The following is a 19,348-nucleotide window of genomic DNA, read 5'->3' on the forward strand; positions in this document are numbered from 1 at the left end:
TCCTATTACCACGTAAATTTTGAGGTGTCTGACTTGGAGAGAAAAATACTGGTGATTCTTCTTATTCGTATTCTTGCAACTCTCAGATTGTGGATGGGTTGTGAAGATGATTGAAGGATGACTAAGTCACAACTAAAAAGTTGGTAAATGCGGTCAAAGATTGAACGAAAATCAATGACAATGAAAGTAATGATATTGTTATCATGTAGGAGAAGATGTCATCGTATGAACAATGTGAAAGATCAAAATGTCGAGAACAAAAAAGTTATGATGACTAATACCGACATGAAAATTATTGTCGTATAAAAACGTCAAGTATGAACTTAATGAGTGACAACAAAATAAAATTGTTGTGTTTAAAATTGTCAAGTTAAATATTGCCTAATGAATAATATTGTTGCGTTGAAAATTGACAAGAAAATTATTGTCGGATTGCCAAAAAAATATTGGAAAAGTAACAACCAAAAAAGATCGTGTTGTGAAAATTGTCGACAAAAGATTGATTGTCAGATAAGAAAGAGTCTGAAATAGACTGAGAAGGAAACAACATAAATAATTTCGTTGTTATGGTCGACAAAGAAATTCATTGTAAAAAAAAAACAAGGTCTCGGGTTTAATTCTAGAATTAAAGGTCAAAATAGATATTTTTTTATTAGTTGAAAGGAATTTCCAAAAATATAACTTGGAAAGAAATAAAAGTTATCATAGATAAAGTAAGATAGGAAAAATGTCACGGGTGAATCCGTGATTAAAAGTCAAAAAATATGAAATTAATCTATTTAGTGTCACAGATTGAACAGAAAAATTATGTCACAACTTAAACAGTTGGATCTAAGTGACAGAACGGACGACACTGTCGTAAAGAGGTAAAAGTATTACCAACAACATAGAACTGTGGAGAAAATGAATTTGCCGACAGTAGGGTACTGTCGGTAAGAGGGATGTCGCAAAGAAATGCAACCGAAACTAATACAGTGACAGATAATAAACGTCAAAGTTTGGTCTGTCTGATTGATTCACATTTCCGATCGCTGTTGAATCCGGGTAATCAAGGATTTGTTTCAGGTGAAGTAGGAAATGGATCCAAGTGGCGATTGTTTTGGTTTCGAAGGAAAAAAGATGTCAATTTGGTACTTCGTGCCCGATGAGTTCTAGAGAGAGTGTTGCCGGTAATGAATTGTGTCGGTCAGGCATTAGTGCCGACCACCTTAGGGTTTGCGAAGCGAAGGAAAAAAGTAGACCGAACAGGTCTTAGGGTTCTTCGAGAATCGTTTGATAAGAGAAAAAATGGGGCCGAGCAAGTCTCTGGTTGCAGCCGACGGGCAATTCTAGAGAGAGAAAATAGCTCGTCGGTTGAAGAACCGAGAAAAATAAGGCGCGATCCGTCACCAAACCAAAGGGAATCGGTTCTGATTAGTCCAAAGTGATTGAAGTAATCAATTAGTAGTGGAAAGTCGATTGGAACTAATCCTAGGGTATCTATCACAAGGAAGAAGAAGAAGTAACAGTGTCGGTCAACGACATTTAACTATGGTCAACTAAGTCAAATGAAAATATGGGTCCACAGGACGATTTCCGGGTTAGTCACGGGTTGAAAAACCGGGTTATAAATGGGTGTAGCGCAGTCAACATGTGCTGCCTGGCTCAGCGAAGTCTAAATGGTTCGCGGGTCAAAGTTTGCTGACTTAGTCAGCGTGTTTTAAAAACTTCAGTATGTTTGGTCGCGGACTTTACGAAAACCGGGTTGTGTTCTGGCCGGAACGAGATAAAATCGATTCTGGTGGTCGGTTGGAATGGAAATAAACCAAATCTGATCGTTTTTTTGTTCTAGAAGTGTCTTTCTCAATTTCATACCTATTTTAGGTCTAAAACAAATGGAAAAAATTCCAACAAAAAAAACGGAAATGAAACTAAAACTAACCTTTGTTGAAGAGGAAGTGTTTGGTGCTTCTTTGTTAAGTAAAAATAGATTTCTTCTTCTTTCACTTGATTTTCTCGTCGTGTATGAAACATAATCACAATAATAATCTTAGAAAATTTAAACAAATCGAAAAAAAGATTGAACAATAATATAATCAAAACTAAAAAGAAAAGTTGGAATTTTGCGGAAGCAGAAATTAGGATCAATTAAGCTGCTCATGATACCATGTTAAATTCACGATTATATGATAATCGAAGAAATAAACTTAAATAGTGACACGATAATATAACGTGATTCGGTCGGATAATCATGACCTACATCCACGGAGAATAATTTCTTTATTGATAATCACCGCATACAATTGTGGGGTTGATCGATTACATTGTCAAACATAACTCGATGAGTGTAATTTCTGCAACCCTCTCATATTTATGGAAGCATTAGTGTTTAGGGTTTCCTAGTTTCTCCTAAATAAACTAGGAAATAATATAAAATCTATCTAATAATAATTAATATCAGATATATTACAAGAGATATTCCAAATATAGTAAACTAAATATTATGGATCTTCACATATCTTTAAATATCTTAGAATATTTTGAATTTTTCTTGATCGGCCTTCTCGATGTGTCACGTACATACACGTGTCACACATATCTCTTTACTTGGGCACATCTTCATCGTCGGATCTCTTCATCTCGATCTGTCTTATATCACGTATCCTATTAGAACCCTAATTATGTGCATCGCTCGTGTCCACGGGAAAACAAATGAAAAATATGTCAATAATAAAACAAATTTACACCTACTTAACTTTCTCGACAATGTCACGGGTTATTACCAACATTTTATGGACTAATTTTTAGATCTCAAAAACAGTAGTAGGATGACTCAAACAGGATAAACTAGGTTTAGTGACTTTAGTTCTAGTGAAATGTAAAAATAACCTGCAAACTTTAAACATCTTAAAAAGAAAAAGAGGCGAACTTCAAACGTTCATTATTGCAAGTCTCAGATAAATATGAAACTGTTAAGTTGGTAGGCATTTGTTAAAAACATTAATTACGTTTAAATTTTTTCAAATGATTAATAAACAAAGTAGGTGAAAGTTGTCGGCCTCAACTACTCATGCGAGGTAAAGTAGAGATCTAGATTTTTATATACAACAGATAAAGTTTATGAGACTTACATAGCATATGGCGTTGAAATCACGTACGCCTGTCACATGAAATGGAACTTATGATGTGAAAAAGCACGCGACATTAGCAAATTGAAAGTAGCACCAACTATTTGTATTAAAAAAAATACTACGTGGACCCAGAAACATACTTCTACTTTGGAAATGAACACGGGTTCTCCTGGGTGTGGTGCATATAAGGCTCCGTGCGTACACATATTGTGAATCAGTTGATTTAATGTAGACAATGGGAAAGTGGACTAATTATGTATATGTCGTAAGTTTAAAAACCAGACTTAATTATACAGACGAAGAGATTAAGATAGCAAAGGCAAATCGATATTTAATTACCTCCCACATTCTAATGTATCTTTCAGAACCCGAGTGAGTAGCTCCAGTCGGAACACTAGCCTTTGAAGTACTAGCTTCACTATGAATTGCTTTACCTGCATGTACTTGCTCAAATGTGTTAAATTCACGATTATATAATAATCGGAGATATAAATTTAAATAATGACTCGATAATTTAACGTGGTTCGGTCGAATACTCAAGACCTACATCAACAGACAAATAACTTCATTATTAATAGTCACCACATACAAATGTGGGTTGATCGGTTACATTGGTCAGACATAACTCGATGAGTTTGAATCCTAGAACCCTCTCCTATTTATAGATGACTTACGATTTCTAAGTTTCTGATTACTAAACTAGGAAATAATATAAAATCTATCTAATATTTCCATTAGATAGTTACAAGAGATATTCTGAATATATATATTATACTAGGAAATAATATAAAAACATGATTAAGAAAATCAGCAATGGAAGCGGCAGTAAGAACCCTAGCTCAATAGATTAAGTCCCGGGAAAAAGAAGTGAAAGCAGAAGATGTCGGGTCAAAGTCTGTTTACTGAGTCAATCTTGTGTAAAAAACACGGGTCAACATTGGTTGACTGAGTTAGCGGGTTCTATTGACCTAGAGTTGTTTGGCCGCGGGCTGGACAAGAACCGGATATGCTTTGGTAGTTGGAACAGGGATAAATTGGTCGGGAAAAGAACCAAATCTGATGGGTTTTGGTTCTGAAGTTTGTATTGCCAGTTTCAGACCTATTTTAGGTCTAAAAAAAATCCTAAAAACTTGAAAAAAATTCCGAAAAAATTGAAAATAAATGTAGAATCATACCTTTGTTTGAGAGAGTGCTTCTTCGATGAACTTTTATAATCCTAGAAAATCATTGATAATCTCGGGTCTCCTATTCTTGGTTGAAAAAATTCTTCTACTTTTACTTGATTTTCTCGTCATAGTCACAAGACTAATTTTGGAAAAGTTAAAACAAATCGTATACACGATTGAACAATTATATAATCACAACTAGAAGAAAAGTTAGAAATTTGCGGAAGCATAAATCAATAACATTAACTTGTTCATGATACTATGTTAAATTCACGATTATATAATAATCGGAGATATAAATTTAAATACAGACACGATAATTTAACGTGGTTCGGTCGAATACTCAAGACCTACATCCACATAGAAATAATTTCATTATTAATAATCACCACATACAAATGTGGGTTGATCGGTTACATTGGTCAGACATAACTCGATGAGTTTGAATCCTAAAACCCTCTACTATTTATAGATGACTTAGAGTTTAGGATTTCTAAGTTTCTAATTACTAAACTAGGAAATAATATAAAAGCTATCCAATATTACCATTAGATAGTTACAAGAGATATTTTGAATATATTATACTAAATATTACATATCTTCACATATCTTCAAATATCTTCACATATCTTCAAAGATATTCTGAATTCTTCTTGATCGTCGGATCTCGTCTTCTCGATCCGTCACGTACATACACGTGTTACACACGTATATTATTTCTGGAACTCATCTTGACCGCCAAGTCTCTTATTTACGATCCGTCTTATATCACATACAAAGCCCATACTAGATCACCACCCTTTAAACCAGAAAACCCTAAGTACACATAACCACATAAGGACGAGAACATATATATGATAAAGAAAATACACACCGCAAGTGCATCCGCGAGCCCTTCTCCAGTTAAAGAGTCACAAACACCATCGGCGCCGCTGAAAGACATAGTAAAGAGCTCCTCCAAGAAGAGATTAACATCTCTTCTCGAAACGTTTCCAAATACTGGCACCTCTGATTTAAAACAAAAAGAGGCCATAAGAATGAAAAGAAAGATGATGACAATAAGGTACGTACTAAAGTGGCATTAGGAGTAAAGGAAGTGAAAAGAATGCTTAAGTTGAACAATAGCAATAAAAGTTAATGTGTTTGGAAACATTAGCCTTGAGGAATGTTGAATTACCACCAACATATCCATGACCATTGAAAGTCACATAGGAGAGTTCAGCAGTTGAGCCCAAAAGATTCTGCAGTTTAAAGAGGTATCGAACCTCATTATATTAACGAGTTCAATACAAATACTGATATAGCAATATCACTAGAGTCTAGAGATAACTTATAAAATGTCGAGCCTTAAGTTCTTATAGGAGTATTATAGTTTGTACAGAGACTAGTGGGTATCGGTCGATATGGATTATTGGTTTACTTGGAAATATACAAGAATCCGGAATTCAAACTTCAAATATGAATCTTAATAGTTTAGGTTTGGTAAGACTAGTGAGGAAATCAGACAAGAGTAATACTAGAAGAGTCTACAAGTCAAAGGCTACTCCAGACTTATGCGAAATGAACGGTCTCCATTTTCAAAGTCAATTTTCTTTCTGTTTCTTAGTGGATTCTTAACTCTAAATAGACAGTATATTCATATTTAGGTTTGGGGGTAGGTCTACTATTGTAGCCTCTTTTATTAGACAAACTATTTTCATCAAAAATATCCCTATCCTACTCGGTCTCACCCTGATCCCTATTAAGTTTTAACTCCTTCATGCTCCACCTTTTATCTCTCACCCTCTTCGGAACTTAATTTCTTTTCCTTTTTTCTAGTTTTATTAATTTTTAAAAATATTTTCAAGACATTTTTGAAGAAAGTAAATTCATTTTTATAGCATTTTCACAATATTAAGCCCTAATAACCCCATCAAAATAAATTATAAACCCGAAAATTGATAAATAACCAAATTTTTCCAATATAATATGATTCGTAAATCCATAAATAATATACCTGTGCTGATTTGTCACTAACACAAAAACTCCTGTCCACAGACAAAACAAAATTTAAGTAAACAAATCAATTAAGATAAAAATAAAAAAATTAACCTTTCAATCAATAAAGATTAAAAAAGATTTAGATCAACTCCATCAAGAACAAAGAGAGTGAGTTAAGAACCTAATAATCTTTTCCAGATAATCTTTGAGAATGCTATTCCAGTAAGGACCCATAGCTGGAGTTGTATCAATTACAAGAATCAATTGCTTTTCCGCCATTAGTACTGAAATCACGCCCTGTCCCTCTCTTGCTCTTAATCTTTTGGTTCTTGCTGAAATGGATAGATTCAAAGAAGATTACTTCTCTTCAATATATAGACTTAACAATAGGAATCTAAATAGGATTTTCTCTTCAATATATAGACTTAAGAATTGGAATCTAAATAGGATTTTGATTTCAACGAAATGAGTTACAAAAACACATTCTGTTTTGGTAACTTCATAATTATTGAGAGAAAATTACATGAATTTTCTAATTCTGTCATTTATTAGCCATTTGTTCTTCTTCTATAGTTCTACTTTGTAAGTTGTAGGCTTGTATAGGTGGCCACAGACAATTATGTACTCTCAACCTTTGGAGATAAATTTGGAAGGTGTAATCTTAGCTATTTAAAATAAATTTACAAGGTATAATTTCAACCCATGAAGTTTGAACTTCAGCCATCTGGGTCGAACTTATTATGGTTAGGGTCGGAATAGTCATTAGATTAATAAATTCTTAATTCAGATTTATTTGTTATCTGACTCGAATAGAACTAAAATCAGTCTCAATCAACTATTCAAATGAATCTGATGCATGAGTCAGATGAAAGATCAAACACGAACCACCTGAGTCAATTCAAATATCAAATTGGATTTTTGATCTAATTATGAAAAAAACAAATAAACACAACCTACGTCTTGACAATTAAAAAACGAAAGTGGGCAGAGTAAAAATACTTTGCTTTATTAAAAGAATATGAATAAATAATGAAATACTCTTATATATATATATATATATATATATATATATATATATATATATATATATATATATATATATATATATCAATCTTTGAATTGACCACAAAAGAAGGGAAAACGATGACGGGGACAAACATCATTTTTTAATAAAGGTATTGTCTAGAAGCCCTTCTAAAAATTTATAAAATATAGTCCTTAGAAATAAAATAACATATTTGAAGAAAAAAATAACTGGTCCTTATAAAAAAAATAACTAATTTAAGACAAAATGAAACAAAAGATAATTCAAGAGTTAAAAAAAGAAATTAATATCGCTCTCAATAAAATAACAATTAATTTAAGAACAGAAAACAAAAGAAAATAATACCAAAAATTAGAGTATGCAAAATATATCAATATTAAATATGGAAAGTCGGGTGACATGTTTGGAGAGAGCGCCTAAAACAATACTATGAGGCGCGCGACTCTAGAAGCACTGGGTTAGAATTTCGTCACATTTGTGCCCGTGCCTCGGGGCACGGGATGTACCCTAGTATATATATAGGGAGATTTAGTTACCATATTTATGAGGTGACCAGGAGGGATTGACAGTTGTTTTCCCATACCGCACATTCCTAGATTGTTTCACTTCACCGACGTCACTATTCTCATGAAATTTCAAATCTATAAAAAAGAAAAGTAAAAGAAATTTTAGAAGGAACATAGATCCAAACGTAAACTAGAGGATAAAATTCATTCAAAAGTAAAATAAATTGGATAAAATCAAAACTAGAAAAACTTACAATCACTTTTGAGCCCCTTGACCTGCTCTTTGTGTATCTCAAACGTCATATCTATCATTTCAGATAGATATTTTCTTAGGATGGCAGAGAGAAGTGTTTATGGTGTATCTTTTTATATAGACCTAAAGCCCATAGTTATCTCTCAAAACCGCGGCGATGAGCCCTTAGTTTTGAAAAATCATGGTTTTCAAGAAATACTTCTTCGTCTGACGTGGATCCTGAGATTCTAGCTTCTAGAAATATTTCTCTTACTCAATGTGCTTCTATTTTTGTAATATATTGCTTTGCATGTCACGTTGTACGGGATTTACGTCTTTCATCTCACTGACTCCAAGGCAATAATTTTTAAAAGTAGCTCTCCAAACATTGTTGTTTCTTACGTAATGAAATACTTTTCCATTCATTTTTTTGTTAAAATGTAAATTTTTTATATCATTCTAATGTTTAGTTCTCTGAAAAAGAAGTGAATATGATGTGATGATAAAAAGAAGTCTCCAACACCGAGACGCTTGCACATGTTCCAGGTGGTCCTAGGTCGTGCCAGTCTCCGAGACCGATACGCCTAGGACAGCCCAGACGCATCTGGTGAAGTTCCAGATCCTATATGTCTTGCACTCCCAGTCTGAGACGCGTATGCGTCTCGTATGGACGTGTCCTAGCCAGATTTTGAAAACTTCCAAAATCTTTAAAACTTCTCTTCTTTTTTATTTTGGTTGTTGTTCCTATTGTTTAGAAGCCTTCCAAAACCCAAAATAAGATTTTCAAAAACTTCTAAAATCATGAAAATCACCATCTTTTCAAAACCGAAATTTTTCAAAATCGAACTCTTTTGAAACTCTTTTCCATCTTCAATCTTGAAATCAATTTGAATAACTTTCAAATCTAATTCAAATTAAACTAAACAAATTGATGTCTAAAACTCCTTTTAGACTTATCTATATATCTAAATAAGTATAGATTTAGTCTGAAACTAAGCCAAAATTTGCTACGTTGAAGAGGTTCTGACGCCATTGTTGAGTTATGGTGTACCCTAGTGTTCTAAGCGGAATCTTAGACATCTAATGTCTAACACTAGTATCCCCGGTATCTCATGCATAAGCTAAAGATGAAACTAAGTAGTTTGGAGATTACCTTGATCGATATTTCCCATGGACTTATACGATTGATATCAAGAAGACCAAGAACTCCAAGTGTAGCTCCTCTATTTGAGACACTCGAGCAATCAACTTGATCTCTCACCTTCAAGTTAGCTAGAACTCTACGGTGGTTAGATGAAGAACACCTTCTTCTTAGACTAGATAGATAATTGGGAACTATTCTCTCTTTCTTTCTCTACTTGATGTTGTAGAGTTGGAAATATCTTTGAGAATTTTTCACACCTAATTCTGTTCAAATAAGGCCCTTATATAAAATCCATAAAGTTAGAGTCCAACCCTAATTAGAAGTCCTAAAAGACCAAAATAGAAAAAGACTTAGGAATTCACAAAATAGAAACTCCCACCTAAAGGGCTAGGTTTAGTCGGCCCTATTGCTATGGACGACCATGCCTTGGCCGACCCACTAAGGGCCTTATGTGCCCAGCCCAGAATTCCCTTAGTTCTAGCCTTCGTACTATCTTTACTTTAGATTTCCTTTGGTCTTTTGGACTTTTATTGGTTTAACCCGTGCTTATGTCTCATCCCTCTAGCCATATATTTCAATCAAATGAACACTCTTTCGTGTAACTTGATGTAAGATCCAGACGAAGTTAGCTGCGAATTACATTGTGATTCGACGATCGTGATTAGTTTGTAGCTGAACATTACGATCCCTAAATCGTCCGGACTTGACGATGTGTGATCGGCAAGAGGTTGCAACGAGATTCCATCTCTTTGGGGACTGCAACACCTTCCAACGACTACTCCAACATGTCAACATTCCTGCACTTCAAAATCTCACTTCAGATCTAATAGGAACTTTCAAAGAATTGATCATGAATGACTCAGATGTTGGAAATAATTGGATGGCTACTTACTTGCTTTGGTCTTGGTGGAAAATATGAAACGATCAAATCTTCAATTAAAATCCAGTGGATATCCCTCGGTGTTGGTGTCTGACAAAGGAACCTCTAAGGTATGTAAACCCTAACCCTTCTTCATCACTAACTCTCCCTTCTTTGCAGATAGAAAATTGGATCCCACCTCCAAGGGATATAATAACACTAAATTGTGATGGTTCATTCAGAGGTACAGAGGAATCAGATGCAGCGGTGGCAAGAGACTTCTGCGGCAACATCATCGCACAAAGATCCAGAAGAGAATCGCCGACTACAACTCAAGAGAGTGAACTCTTAGCGTATTCTCTGGGACTAAAGCTGGCAGATGAAATGATATTAGGTCATTTTATACTAGAGACTGATTCTAGGGTTCTGATTGATTTGATCACAACCGTTAAACCTGTAATCCCTTGGCGCATCTACACGGCCATTATGGAGCTACGTGCTTCCATCTCCAGAAGACAAGTGGAAGTTACCCACTGCCTGCGGATTCACAATCAAGTGGCGCATGATTTAGCCGTTACATGTTTAGCTCGTAAGTTGTGAAGTTTTACTTTTCACTCCCTATGTTGTTAACTCCGTTACGTTTTTGGTCCTATGTAATTTGCCTATGTTATATGGCACAAACTCTTATAATGTACCAAAATCTTTGGTGTAGGTGTCTTATAATATGCACAAAATCTTTAAGTGTTGTATACTTTATTTTAGTCTAATCATCTGACAAAAAAGGAATCAGGGTTTCATCAATAGGGAACTCCATTTGGTGTCTTACTGGATTCCCACACTCATTTGTTCTTTTTAATGGTTTAACAGAAGACCAAGAACCCCATCCAAGAAATGAATGTCATCTAATATGTTTAAAATGATAGGTGTTCTCATCTTATCAATGAGGATTTATGGCTTCATTAACTTTTTGGATTTTGTTTTAAATTGACATAATCTTAGAGATTTTGTTACTATTTATGACTTCATAAATTTTTTGGGATTTTTTTTTAAATTGACATAATCTTGGAGATTTTCTTATTGAAAAAGGTTTATTCACACAATTAACAACTTCAATCCTATTAGGATTCCTATCCTATAAATAGGTCCATGGCATCAAACATTAGGAAGAAAACAAGTTAAAAGAATAGAAAGCTAAAGAATAAAAAATCAGTAGTTTGTTGCTTTAAGAAAATATGGAAGGTAAAATTGTTAGAAAGATGTTGAATGCAACTATTTTGTTCATGGTAGTACTCATGATGTTGGGGATGTTTAATCAACAAGTTTCAGCAGTTGATGAAAGTTGTGTTAATGATTGCACTGAGAAATGTGGTAACGCCGATCCAGGTATAACCTGCCTATTCTCTCACTCTCTCCATTTGTGACGTTGGTTATATAATATATTCACTATTGCGAAAAATGTTTGTACAAAATCTGGTTGTATAAATAAACTTTTTATATATCATTGTAACACTAAATTTTTTCGTTGAATTGTGGTGATTTGCAGGGGCAGCAGTAGCGTGTCTTACTACATGTATTCAACAATGTATCTAAAATGATCTAGCTATTTTCGTGAACAATAACAAAGATGGAAGTTGTTACAGTAAATGGGTGATGTGGGCACTTGTCGATGTATGAGTTGGCGATCTTAAATAAAATATCTCCCTTAAATGTCTTAATCTTCTTGTGCAACTTTTCAGTTAACTAAATCTTTGCAATTACTTTAAACCTTCACAAATATAATTATCCCAACAATACATCAATATAATTTGATGAAAGTATCGTGAAAAGATAAATGAGATTAAAGGTCCCACGCCACGGGCATGCGGTTAACAAATCTTTATATCACAACAATACCACAAGAATATTAAACTCAATGACCAATGTTTACGGCTAATAAAACGGACAAATACGTAGAGAATGTCCGACTTTGATTCCGCCAAACACCGTATCGTGAAAGGAGGTTATAAAAGCAGATAATGGGAAAGACATGATAGACATGAAGCTGAGTGGGAGCACAAGAACAGACTATGTCATCCTAATTCCATTAGGAGAACGTGTTTCAAGGCCACTTGATGAGTAGCAACTGAAAAATGCGTGTTTCAATCACCCACGAAGCCCCTGTCAGTGGGTAATTGTGTGTTTTGTGTGCCTAATTGCTTTGATCGAATTGTTTAGTATAAGCATTCTAGTAAGGGCAATAACCCAATTGAAAGATAGGAGACGGATTTCATCACCGTTCTCTTGCCCAAATAGGTAACAACATTCACGATCCTAAACCTCACCTAAAAATTAAAATCTGATTTAGACATCAACCCCTAAGGTTTCGAGCTCATAGGATCTTTGAAACAATTCAGGGACTTGATTTTTATTTGGGCATTCCTCAAAGGAAAGTGTCAATCAATTCTTTAAAAGGTCACCTCGAGAAGAGGCAAGCTACCGAAGGTTGGACGGCTATCACAATGTTCATCGTTGGTCGTCACCGAGAATTGTTTGACCGTATTACTTTGACGGAGTAACCCTCATAACAATTATAGTTCAAGCTTTGTAACGAAGTAGGAGCTGTCTAGATTTTGAGGGTAAATCTGACCAACTTGTCTGTCTAGATTCTGTTTAGGTTGCTTGGTGGAGTCAGACTGATTGTGTTTGCTTTCCTCTAGGGTCTTCGTAGTGATTCCTCGGTTTTCGATTTTTTTTTTAAAAAAAAGCTTTGTTGAGAATATCCTTGGTCATTGGGCTCTAGTTTATGCCCGATAGATATCGTGATAAGATAGGTCGTTTCATTAGTAGAGAAACTCATCTAAGTAATATTCTAGCCAATCTCTCTTTGAGTGACACTATGGGTGAAAATCTAAACCAAGTCAGGGATGGAAATCCACCTATGACACTCAGGGATTACATGAACCCTACTAGAACATGTCAACCATCATGCATACAGTTACCCCACTCCACGGCTCACTTCGAGTTAAAGCCGAGCATTATCCAAATGCTCCCACTCTTTCGTGGAGTTGAGAACGAGAATCCCTACCACCATGTTAGGGATTTTGAAGAAATCTGTGGGACTATAAGATTCCCCAATATGTCTGATGAAATAGTGAGGCTTAGGTTGTTCCCTTTCTCTTTGAGAGAGAAAGCAAAATCTTGGTTGTATGCCTTACAACCTCATTCCATTACCACATGGGAAGAACTAACCAGTTTATTCCTTCTGAAATTCTTTCCCAAGCACAAAACCACCTCTTTAAGGCAAAGTCTTAATAATTTTGTGCAACAAGAAGGAGAGTCTCTCTACAAATATCTTGAGAGATTTAAAGAACTGGAACTATAGTGTCCACACCATGGTTACGAAAAGAGAACACTAGTCCAGATTCTCTATGACGGACTAGACTATCCCACTACATCCATGGTAGAGTCATTCTGTGGTGGCGGATTTACTTATAAATCCGTCGATGACTGCACGACGTTTCTAGAAGATCTAGCTGAGAAATCCCACCAATGGGAAACTTCTAGAGGACCTCCTACTAGGGCAAACCCTACTCCGAATAAAGGCGGCATCTACAGAATTGATGAGTCTGAACTTAAACTCGCCGCCATGACGAGAAGGATAGAAGCCCTAGAGTTTGGTCAGCCTAAAGCAGTCAGGGAGGATCCCACTCAGGTCATGAGTGTTGGAAATGAATCCATCACTTATCCATGCTCCGTCTGTGGAGACCCATCTCATACAGGGAATAAGTGTACCTTATTCTTTGTTTCTGACGAAAAAGAGTATGCTAATGCTCTTTATCTAAACTCTAGGCAAGATAACCGTCAGAAATATGATCGTTATTCAAACACTTATAATCCGGGTTGGAGAGATCACCCCAATTTTTCTTGGTCCAAGGGTCAAAATCAGGGTCAGGTTAGTAGTTCCATGAACCCTCCTGGGTTTAATGCTCCTAGGAATCCTTTTGCTCAAAACCAGGGTCAATCTAGTACCCAATATCCTTCTCAAAACAATGAGTCTTTAGCGGAAACCATGAAGGAACTAGCTAAAACCCATATAGAGTTTACACAACAGACCAACCAGGCTATACAACAGACTAACCAGACTGTACAAGAGACCAACCAGGCTATAAGTAGTTTAAGAACCGAGGTAGGTCAACTTAGAGAAGCCCTTAGGCAGAGAGAACATGGGATGTTTCCTAGTCAACCAGAACCAAACCCGAAGGGTAAACAGTCGATGGACCAGGCTAATGCAGTAACCACCCTTAGAAGTGGTAGGGTAGTTGATAATAAGGTAAGAGTTCCCGAAGATAGTGAATTAAACTCTGAACAACCCACCTTACCAACTAATATCTCTAGTGATGAGCTCGAGAAGGCTCATGAGTCTGAGGAACCACCTGTAGTGCCTGAGCCTTACATTCCTAGAGCCCCGTATCCTCAGCGTCTCGTAGAGCCAAAGAAGAAGTCTCAGTTCGAGGAGATAATGGAAATATTTAAACAAGTCAACATAACTAATTTATAAGTTACGAAATTGTGCGAGAAAAATTTAGGTTTTAAGCATCATCCTCTCGTGGGGTAATCAAAACAATGAAATCGTTGTTGTGTTGAATTTCTGGTGTGCATTCTTCTCGTGAGGTAGTAAGTTCCATAGAACTGTTCCGGTGATTCCATTTAAACTTTCTGCTAGTTGCAAGATAACTAAAGAGATAAAGGGATTGTTAGAGAGAGAAAGTGAGAACATAGAGTTTTGAGGGGGTTGGAGGATAGAGGTTACGGAGAGATAGTAGGATTAATGTGTTCTTGAAGGGTTAGAGAGAGAAAGTGTCAAAGTAAAATAGCAGTTAATGTGATGTGACAGGTTAAAAAAGAGTGACCTGACAACAGTGAAGGGTAATTTGGGAATACAAAACCTGAAGTTAATGGTCTTATGACGGAAACTGCAAAAAGGGTACCATTGAGGTATCGATAAAGTAAGGAGTTAGACGGGAAACTGGTAAACAAGCGGACTATTTGGAAAATTATTGTTTTCTTCCTCATCAAAAAATGATGACACCAAATATTTTCACACGTACCAAATGGGTCTTAAGTGACATTACTAATCTATGAGTTACGAAGTTGTGCGAGAAAAATTCAGGTTTAAAGCATCATCCTCTCGTGGGGTAATCAAAACAATGAAATCGTTGTTGTGTTGAATTTCTGGTGTGCATTCTTCTCGTGAGGTAGTAAGTTCCATGGAACTGTGTCGGTGGTTCCATTTGAACTTTCTGCTAATTGCCAGATAAATATATAGATAAAGGGATTGTAAGAGAGAGAAAATGAGAACATAGAGTTTGAGGGGGTGGGAGGATAGAGGTTACGAAGAGATAGTAGGATTTATGTGTTTTTGAAGGGTTAGAGAGAGAAAGTGTTTAAGTAAAATAAAAAGTAATTTGATATGAGAAGTTAAAAAAGAGTGACCTGACAACAACGAAGGGTAATTTGGGAATACAAAATCTGAAGCTAAAGGTCTAATAACGGAAACGGCAAAAAGGGTACCATCGAGGTACTTTCGATAAAGTAAGGAGTTAGATCGGAAGCTGGTCATAAACAAGCGGATTGTTTGGAAAATAATTGTTTTCTTTCTCATCAAAATATGATGAAGTGACATAACTAATCTATGAGTTACGAAATTGTGCGAGAAAAATTTAGGTTTTAAGCATCATCCTCTCGTGGGGTAATCAAAACAATGAAATCGTTGTTGTGTTGAATTTTTGGTGTGCATTCTTCTCGTGACGTAGTAAGTTCCAAGGAACTGTTCCGGTGATTTCATTTGAACTTATTGTTAATTGCAAGATAACTATAGAGATAAAGGGATTGTTAGAGAGAGAAAGTGAGAGTATAGAGTTTTGAGGGGGTAGGAGGATAGAGGTTACGAAGAGATAATAGGATTAATGTGTTCTTGAGGGGTTAGAGAGAGAAAGTGTTGAAGTAAAATAGCAATTAATGTGATGTGACAGGTTACAAAAGAGTGACCTGACAACACCGAATGGTAATTGGGGAATATAAAATTTGAAGTTAACGGTCTTATGACGGAAATGGCAAAAAAGGTACCATCAGGTACTTTCGATAAACTAAGAAGTTAGACGGAAAGCTGGTCATAAACATGCGGACTATTTGGAAAATAATTGTTTTCTTCCTCGTCAAAAAATGATGACACCAAATATTTTGCACATGTACCAAATGGACCTTAACTCCTTAAGTGACATAACTGATCTATGAGTTATGCGATAAAATTTTAGCCCCCCCACCACACACACAATCGATATTTGTGTCGTACGGTCTTTCCACCATGTTTTGGTCTAGTTTGACAAAATCCAGTAATCTAACAAAAAAAAAATTGGAGTGTCATTGTTATGGATTTCGATTTTTGGTGTGATACTGTTGGAATATATTGCTAATAATTTGAAATGGAAAACAGAAAAGAAAAATGATGTTGTACACTAAACTTCAAAGCTCGATTATATCAATTCTTTTAGACAGAAATTCTCCCCCTTCTGGTAAAACCACGAGTACACAACGGGTATGGAATTTTGCCTTCAGGATACGATGAAGTCTTAACAACTATCTTGGTTCAAAGTATGCACGCCTTGACCAAAATCGTGAACACTCTAAATATAACTGATAATGCCAAATGACTTGTTAATATAAAACCCAAACAATCTTCTCTGTTAGTAACAAAAGAAAAGGAAAAACAAAAGCCAGAGAGAGAAATTCGTTAGATGTGTTTCCTGTATATGGAGGGTTGATGCCACTTATAAATTTATAGTGTACCAAAAGAATCAAATGCATGGGATGTAACCATTTAGAATGGGTATTATGCCCATTCATGAAGCCTTACTGTGTGGCGGTGGAAGCCGGAGGGAAATGGTGCATCCCTTCATTTCCCATGCATCAACTTCCCTCCATCTTTTCAATTTTAAATAAAATCATCCAGCATTCCCCCACCATTTTAAAACAAAATTGAAAGTTATAAAATAACTCAAACATATAGACAAAATAAAACAACACAAATGACTTTGGCATTATCATAGAAACTTGTACATACATGATAGGTATCTTATGGATTTGAACCTTCACTTAGTGCAAACAACTCAAAGCTTTATCAGAATGCTATGGTGAACGTATCTTGAACCAAGGATCCTTTAGTGATGAAACCGGAGCCGTCGCACATACTTATTTCGGTGAATCAGAGTGTTCATACTCCGCACATTAATGGCCATGTGCAATATCCCTTTCATGAGTCTTCTTCGGAAAACGGTCTTATTTTCTTAGGAGACGGCCTGATCTCCACACTCACTTAGGTAAGTCCACTTGAGGTGTTTCCGCGGGGCACCACTTAAAGATTAGGACTTATTAAGGATTTATCATCCATCGTTTGTCTTGCAGAAAACCAATACTAGCTCAGAAATGGGAGAATATAAATTGCTAGTATTCCATAATCGCGAAAGCTTTAACTTGTTGGTACCCGTTGAACTTTGCCTATCTATTTCAAGACATAAGTTGGGTTTCCGTTAAAGGCGATCAACCTTCATTCACAGACCTGAGTCCCATTTTTTTATTCTTAACCGAGACCATTACTTTAGGAAGTCCTTTAGTTAATGGGTCCGCTAAGTTTTTCTTTGTTTCTATATAGTCGACTGTAATTACTCCTCTCTTGAGTAATTGTCTCACAAATTGATGTCTGAGACTCACATGTCTCGACTTGCCATTGTAGGTCTTATTTGCAATGTTATAAAGTGCTGCCTGATTGTCACAATTTATCATGACTGACGGAGATGACTTCTTCCATATGGGAATTTCTTCTAGTAGGTTTCTAAGCCATTCCGCTTCCTTACTTGCATCTGCTAATGCAATTAATTCTGACAACATAGTTGAATCAGAAATTATGGTCTGCTTCTTGGATCCCCAAGACACAGCAGCACCACCTAGAGTAAAAATCCATCCAGTGGTAGATTTTGACTTTGTCTCAATACTATTCCAGCTGGCATCGCTATATCCTTCTAATATAGCGGGGTCTCCTTTAAAATGTAAACCATAATCCATGGTTCCCTTCAGGTAACTTAGCAATCTAGAAATAGCTTTCCAATGCTCTGGTCCTGGATTACTCGTAAATCGACACAGTACACTGACAGCGTAGGCTATGTCAGGTCTAGTGCAGTGCATCGCATATATCATACTACCTATAACACTAGCATACTCAAGTTGAGCTTAGGCACGACCAGTATTCTTTAGTAATTTAATACTGGGTCCATTGGAGTTGGATCTGGTTTATGATCGAAGTGATCATACCTTTTCAGAATTTTCTCGATGTAATGTGTTTGACTTAAAGCCAATACATTATCCTTTCTTAGAATTTTAATTCCTAAGATAACATCAGCCACCCCAAGATCCTTCATATCAAACTTTGATGATAAAAATTTCTTTCTTTCTTCGACAGAAGATAGATCAGATCCAAAAATGAGCATATCGTCAACATACAAACAGATAAGTACACAACTAGACTTACTTACTTTACAGTAAATACACTTATCTGCATCATTAACGACAAACCCATTTGATCGGACAATATGGTCAAATTTTTCATGCCACTGCTTAGGCGCTTGCTTCAGACCATAAAGAGATTTTACCAACTTGCAAACTTTCTTTTCTTGGCCTGGAGAAATAAATCCTTCAGGTTGTTCCATATAAACTTCCTCCTCTAAGTCACCATGTAGAAACGCCGTTTTCACATCCATTTGATGAATAACTAAATGGTAAATTGAGGCAAGGGCGATCAACACACGAATTGAGGAGAGCCACTGGTGCATAAGTATCGAAATAATCAATACCATGCCTCTGTTTAAAGCCTTTAGCAACTAATCTTGCTTTAAACTTATTTATGGAACCATCAGGATTTAACTTCTTCTTAAATATCCATCTACATCCTATAGGTTTAGCCCCAGGAGGTAAATCAGACAATATCCAAGTTTGGTTTGATAAGATAGAATTCAATGGTAGACTCAGAATTAGACAACTTTATGGGATCTACTAAATTATGATCATTAGCACTAGATCTCGTCAAGTTCTCGAAAAATTCTACGTCTACAGATTCTATAATTTCAAAGGTGTCTAGATTTAAGAATCGATATGTCACACTATTATGAGAATAACCTATAAAAGCACACTTGTAGGCTCTAACACCTAATTTTGGTCTCTTAGGGTCTGGTTTCCTAACATATGCAAGGCAGCCCCAAACTTTTAATCTACTAAAAT

General features: G+C 35.8%; 1 protein-coding gene, 1 long non-coding RNA gene and 1 pseudogene across 2 annotated transcripts; 1 reads left to right on the top strand and 2 right to left on the bottom strand.

The window, feature by feature from the left end:
• Positions 1-4,596: 4,596 nt before the first annotated feature.
• On the bottom strand, positions 4,597-8,140 carry LOC147566242 (uncharacterized). Its single transcript, XM_086668254.1, has 6 exons — positions 8,062-8,140; positions 7,838-7,942; positions 6,438-6,588; positions 6,273-6,303; positions 5,151-5,284; positions 4,597-5,075 (listed from the first exon to the last, which is right to left on the bottom strand). The coding sequence occupies exons 1-5, from the start codon at positions 8,117-8,119 to the stop codon at positions 5,180-5,182; spliced, it is 450 nt and encodes a 149-aa protein (XP_086524380.1). The 5' UTR covers positions 8,120-8,140; the 3' UTR covers positions 4,597-5,075; positions 5,151-5,179.
• Positions 8,141-11,204: 3,064 nt separating this feature from the next.
• Positions 11,205-11,757, top strand: LOC147566243 (uncharacterized). The gene is made up of 2 exons (XR_015237403.1): positions 11,205-11,425; positions 11,586-11,757. It is a non-coding gene; the product is annotated as an uncharacterized LOC147566243 (long non-coding RNA).
• A 5,860-nt stretch (positions 11,758-17,617) lies between these two features.
• On the bottom strand, positions 17,618-18,259 carry LOC147566244 (secreted RxLR effector protein 161 pseudogene; annotated as a pseudogene).
• Between the last annotated feature and the right edge of the window lie 1,089 nt (positions 18,260-19,348).

The sequence above is a fragment of the Eschscholzia californica genome, unplaced genomic scaffold (assembly GCF_041429995.1).
Source record: "Eschscholzia californica isolate CP2 unplaced genomic scaffold, dmEscCali1.0.p SCAF_1, whole genome shotgun sequence".
Classification (NCBI taxonomy): domain Eukaryota; kingdom Viridiplantae; phylum Streptophyta; class Magnoliopsida; order Ranunculales; family Papaveraceae; genus Eschscholzia; species Eschscholzia californica.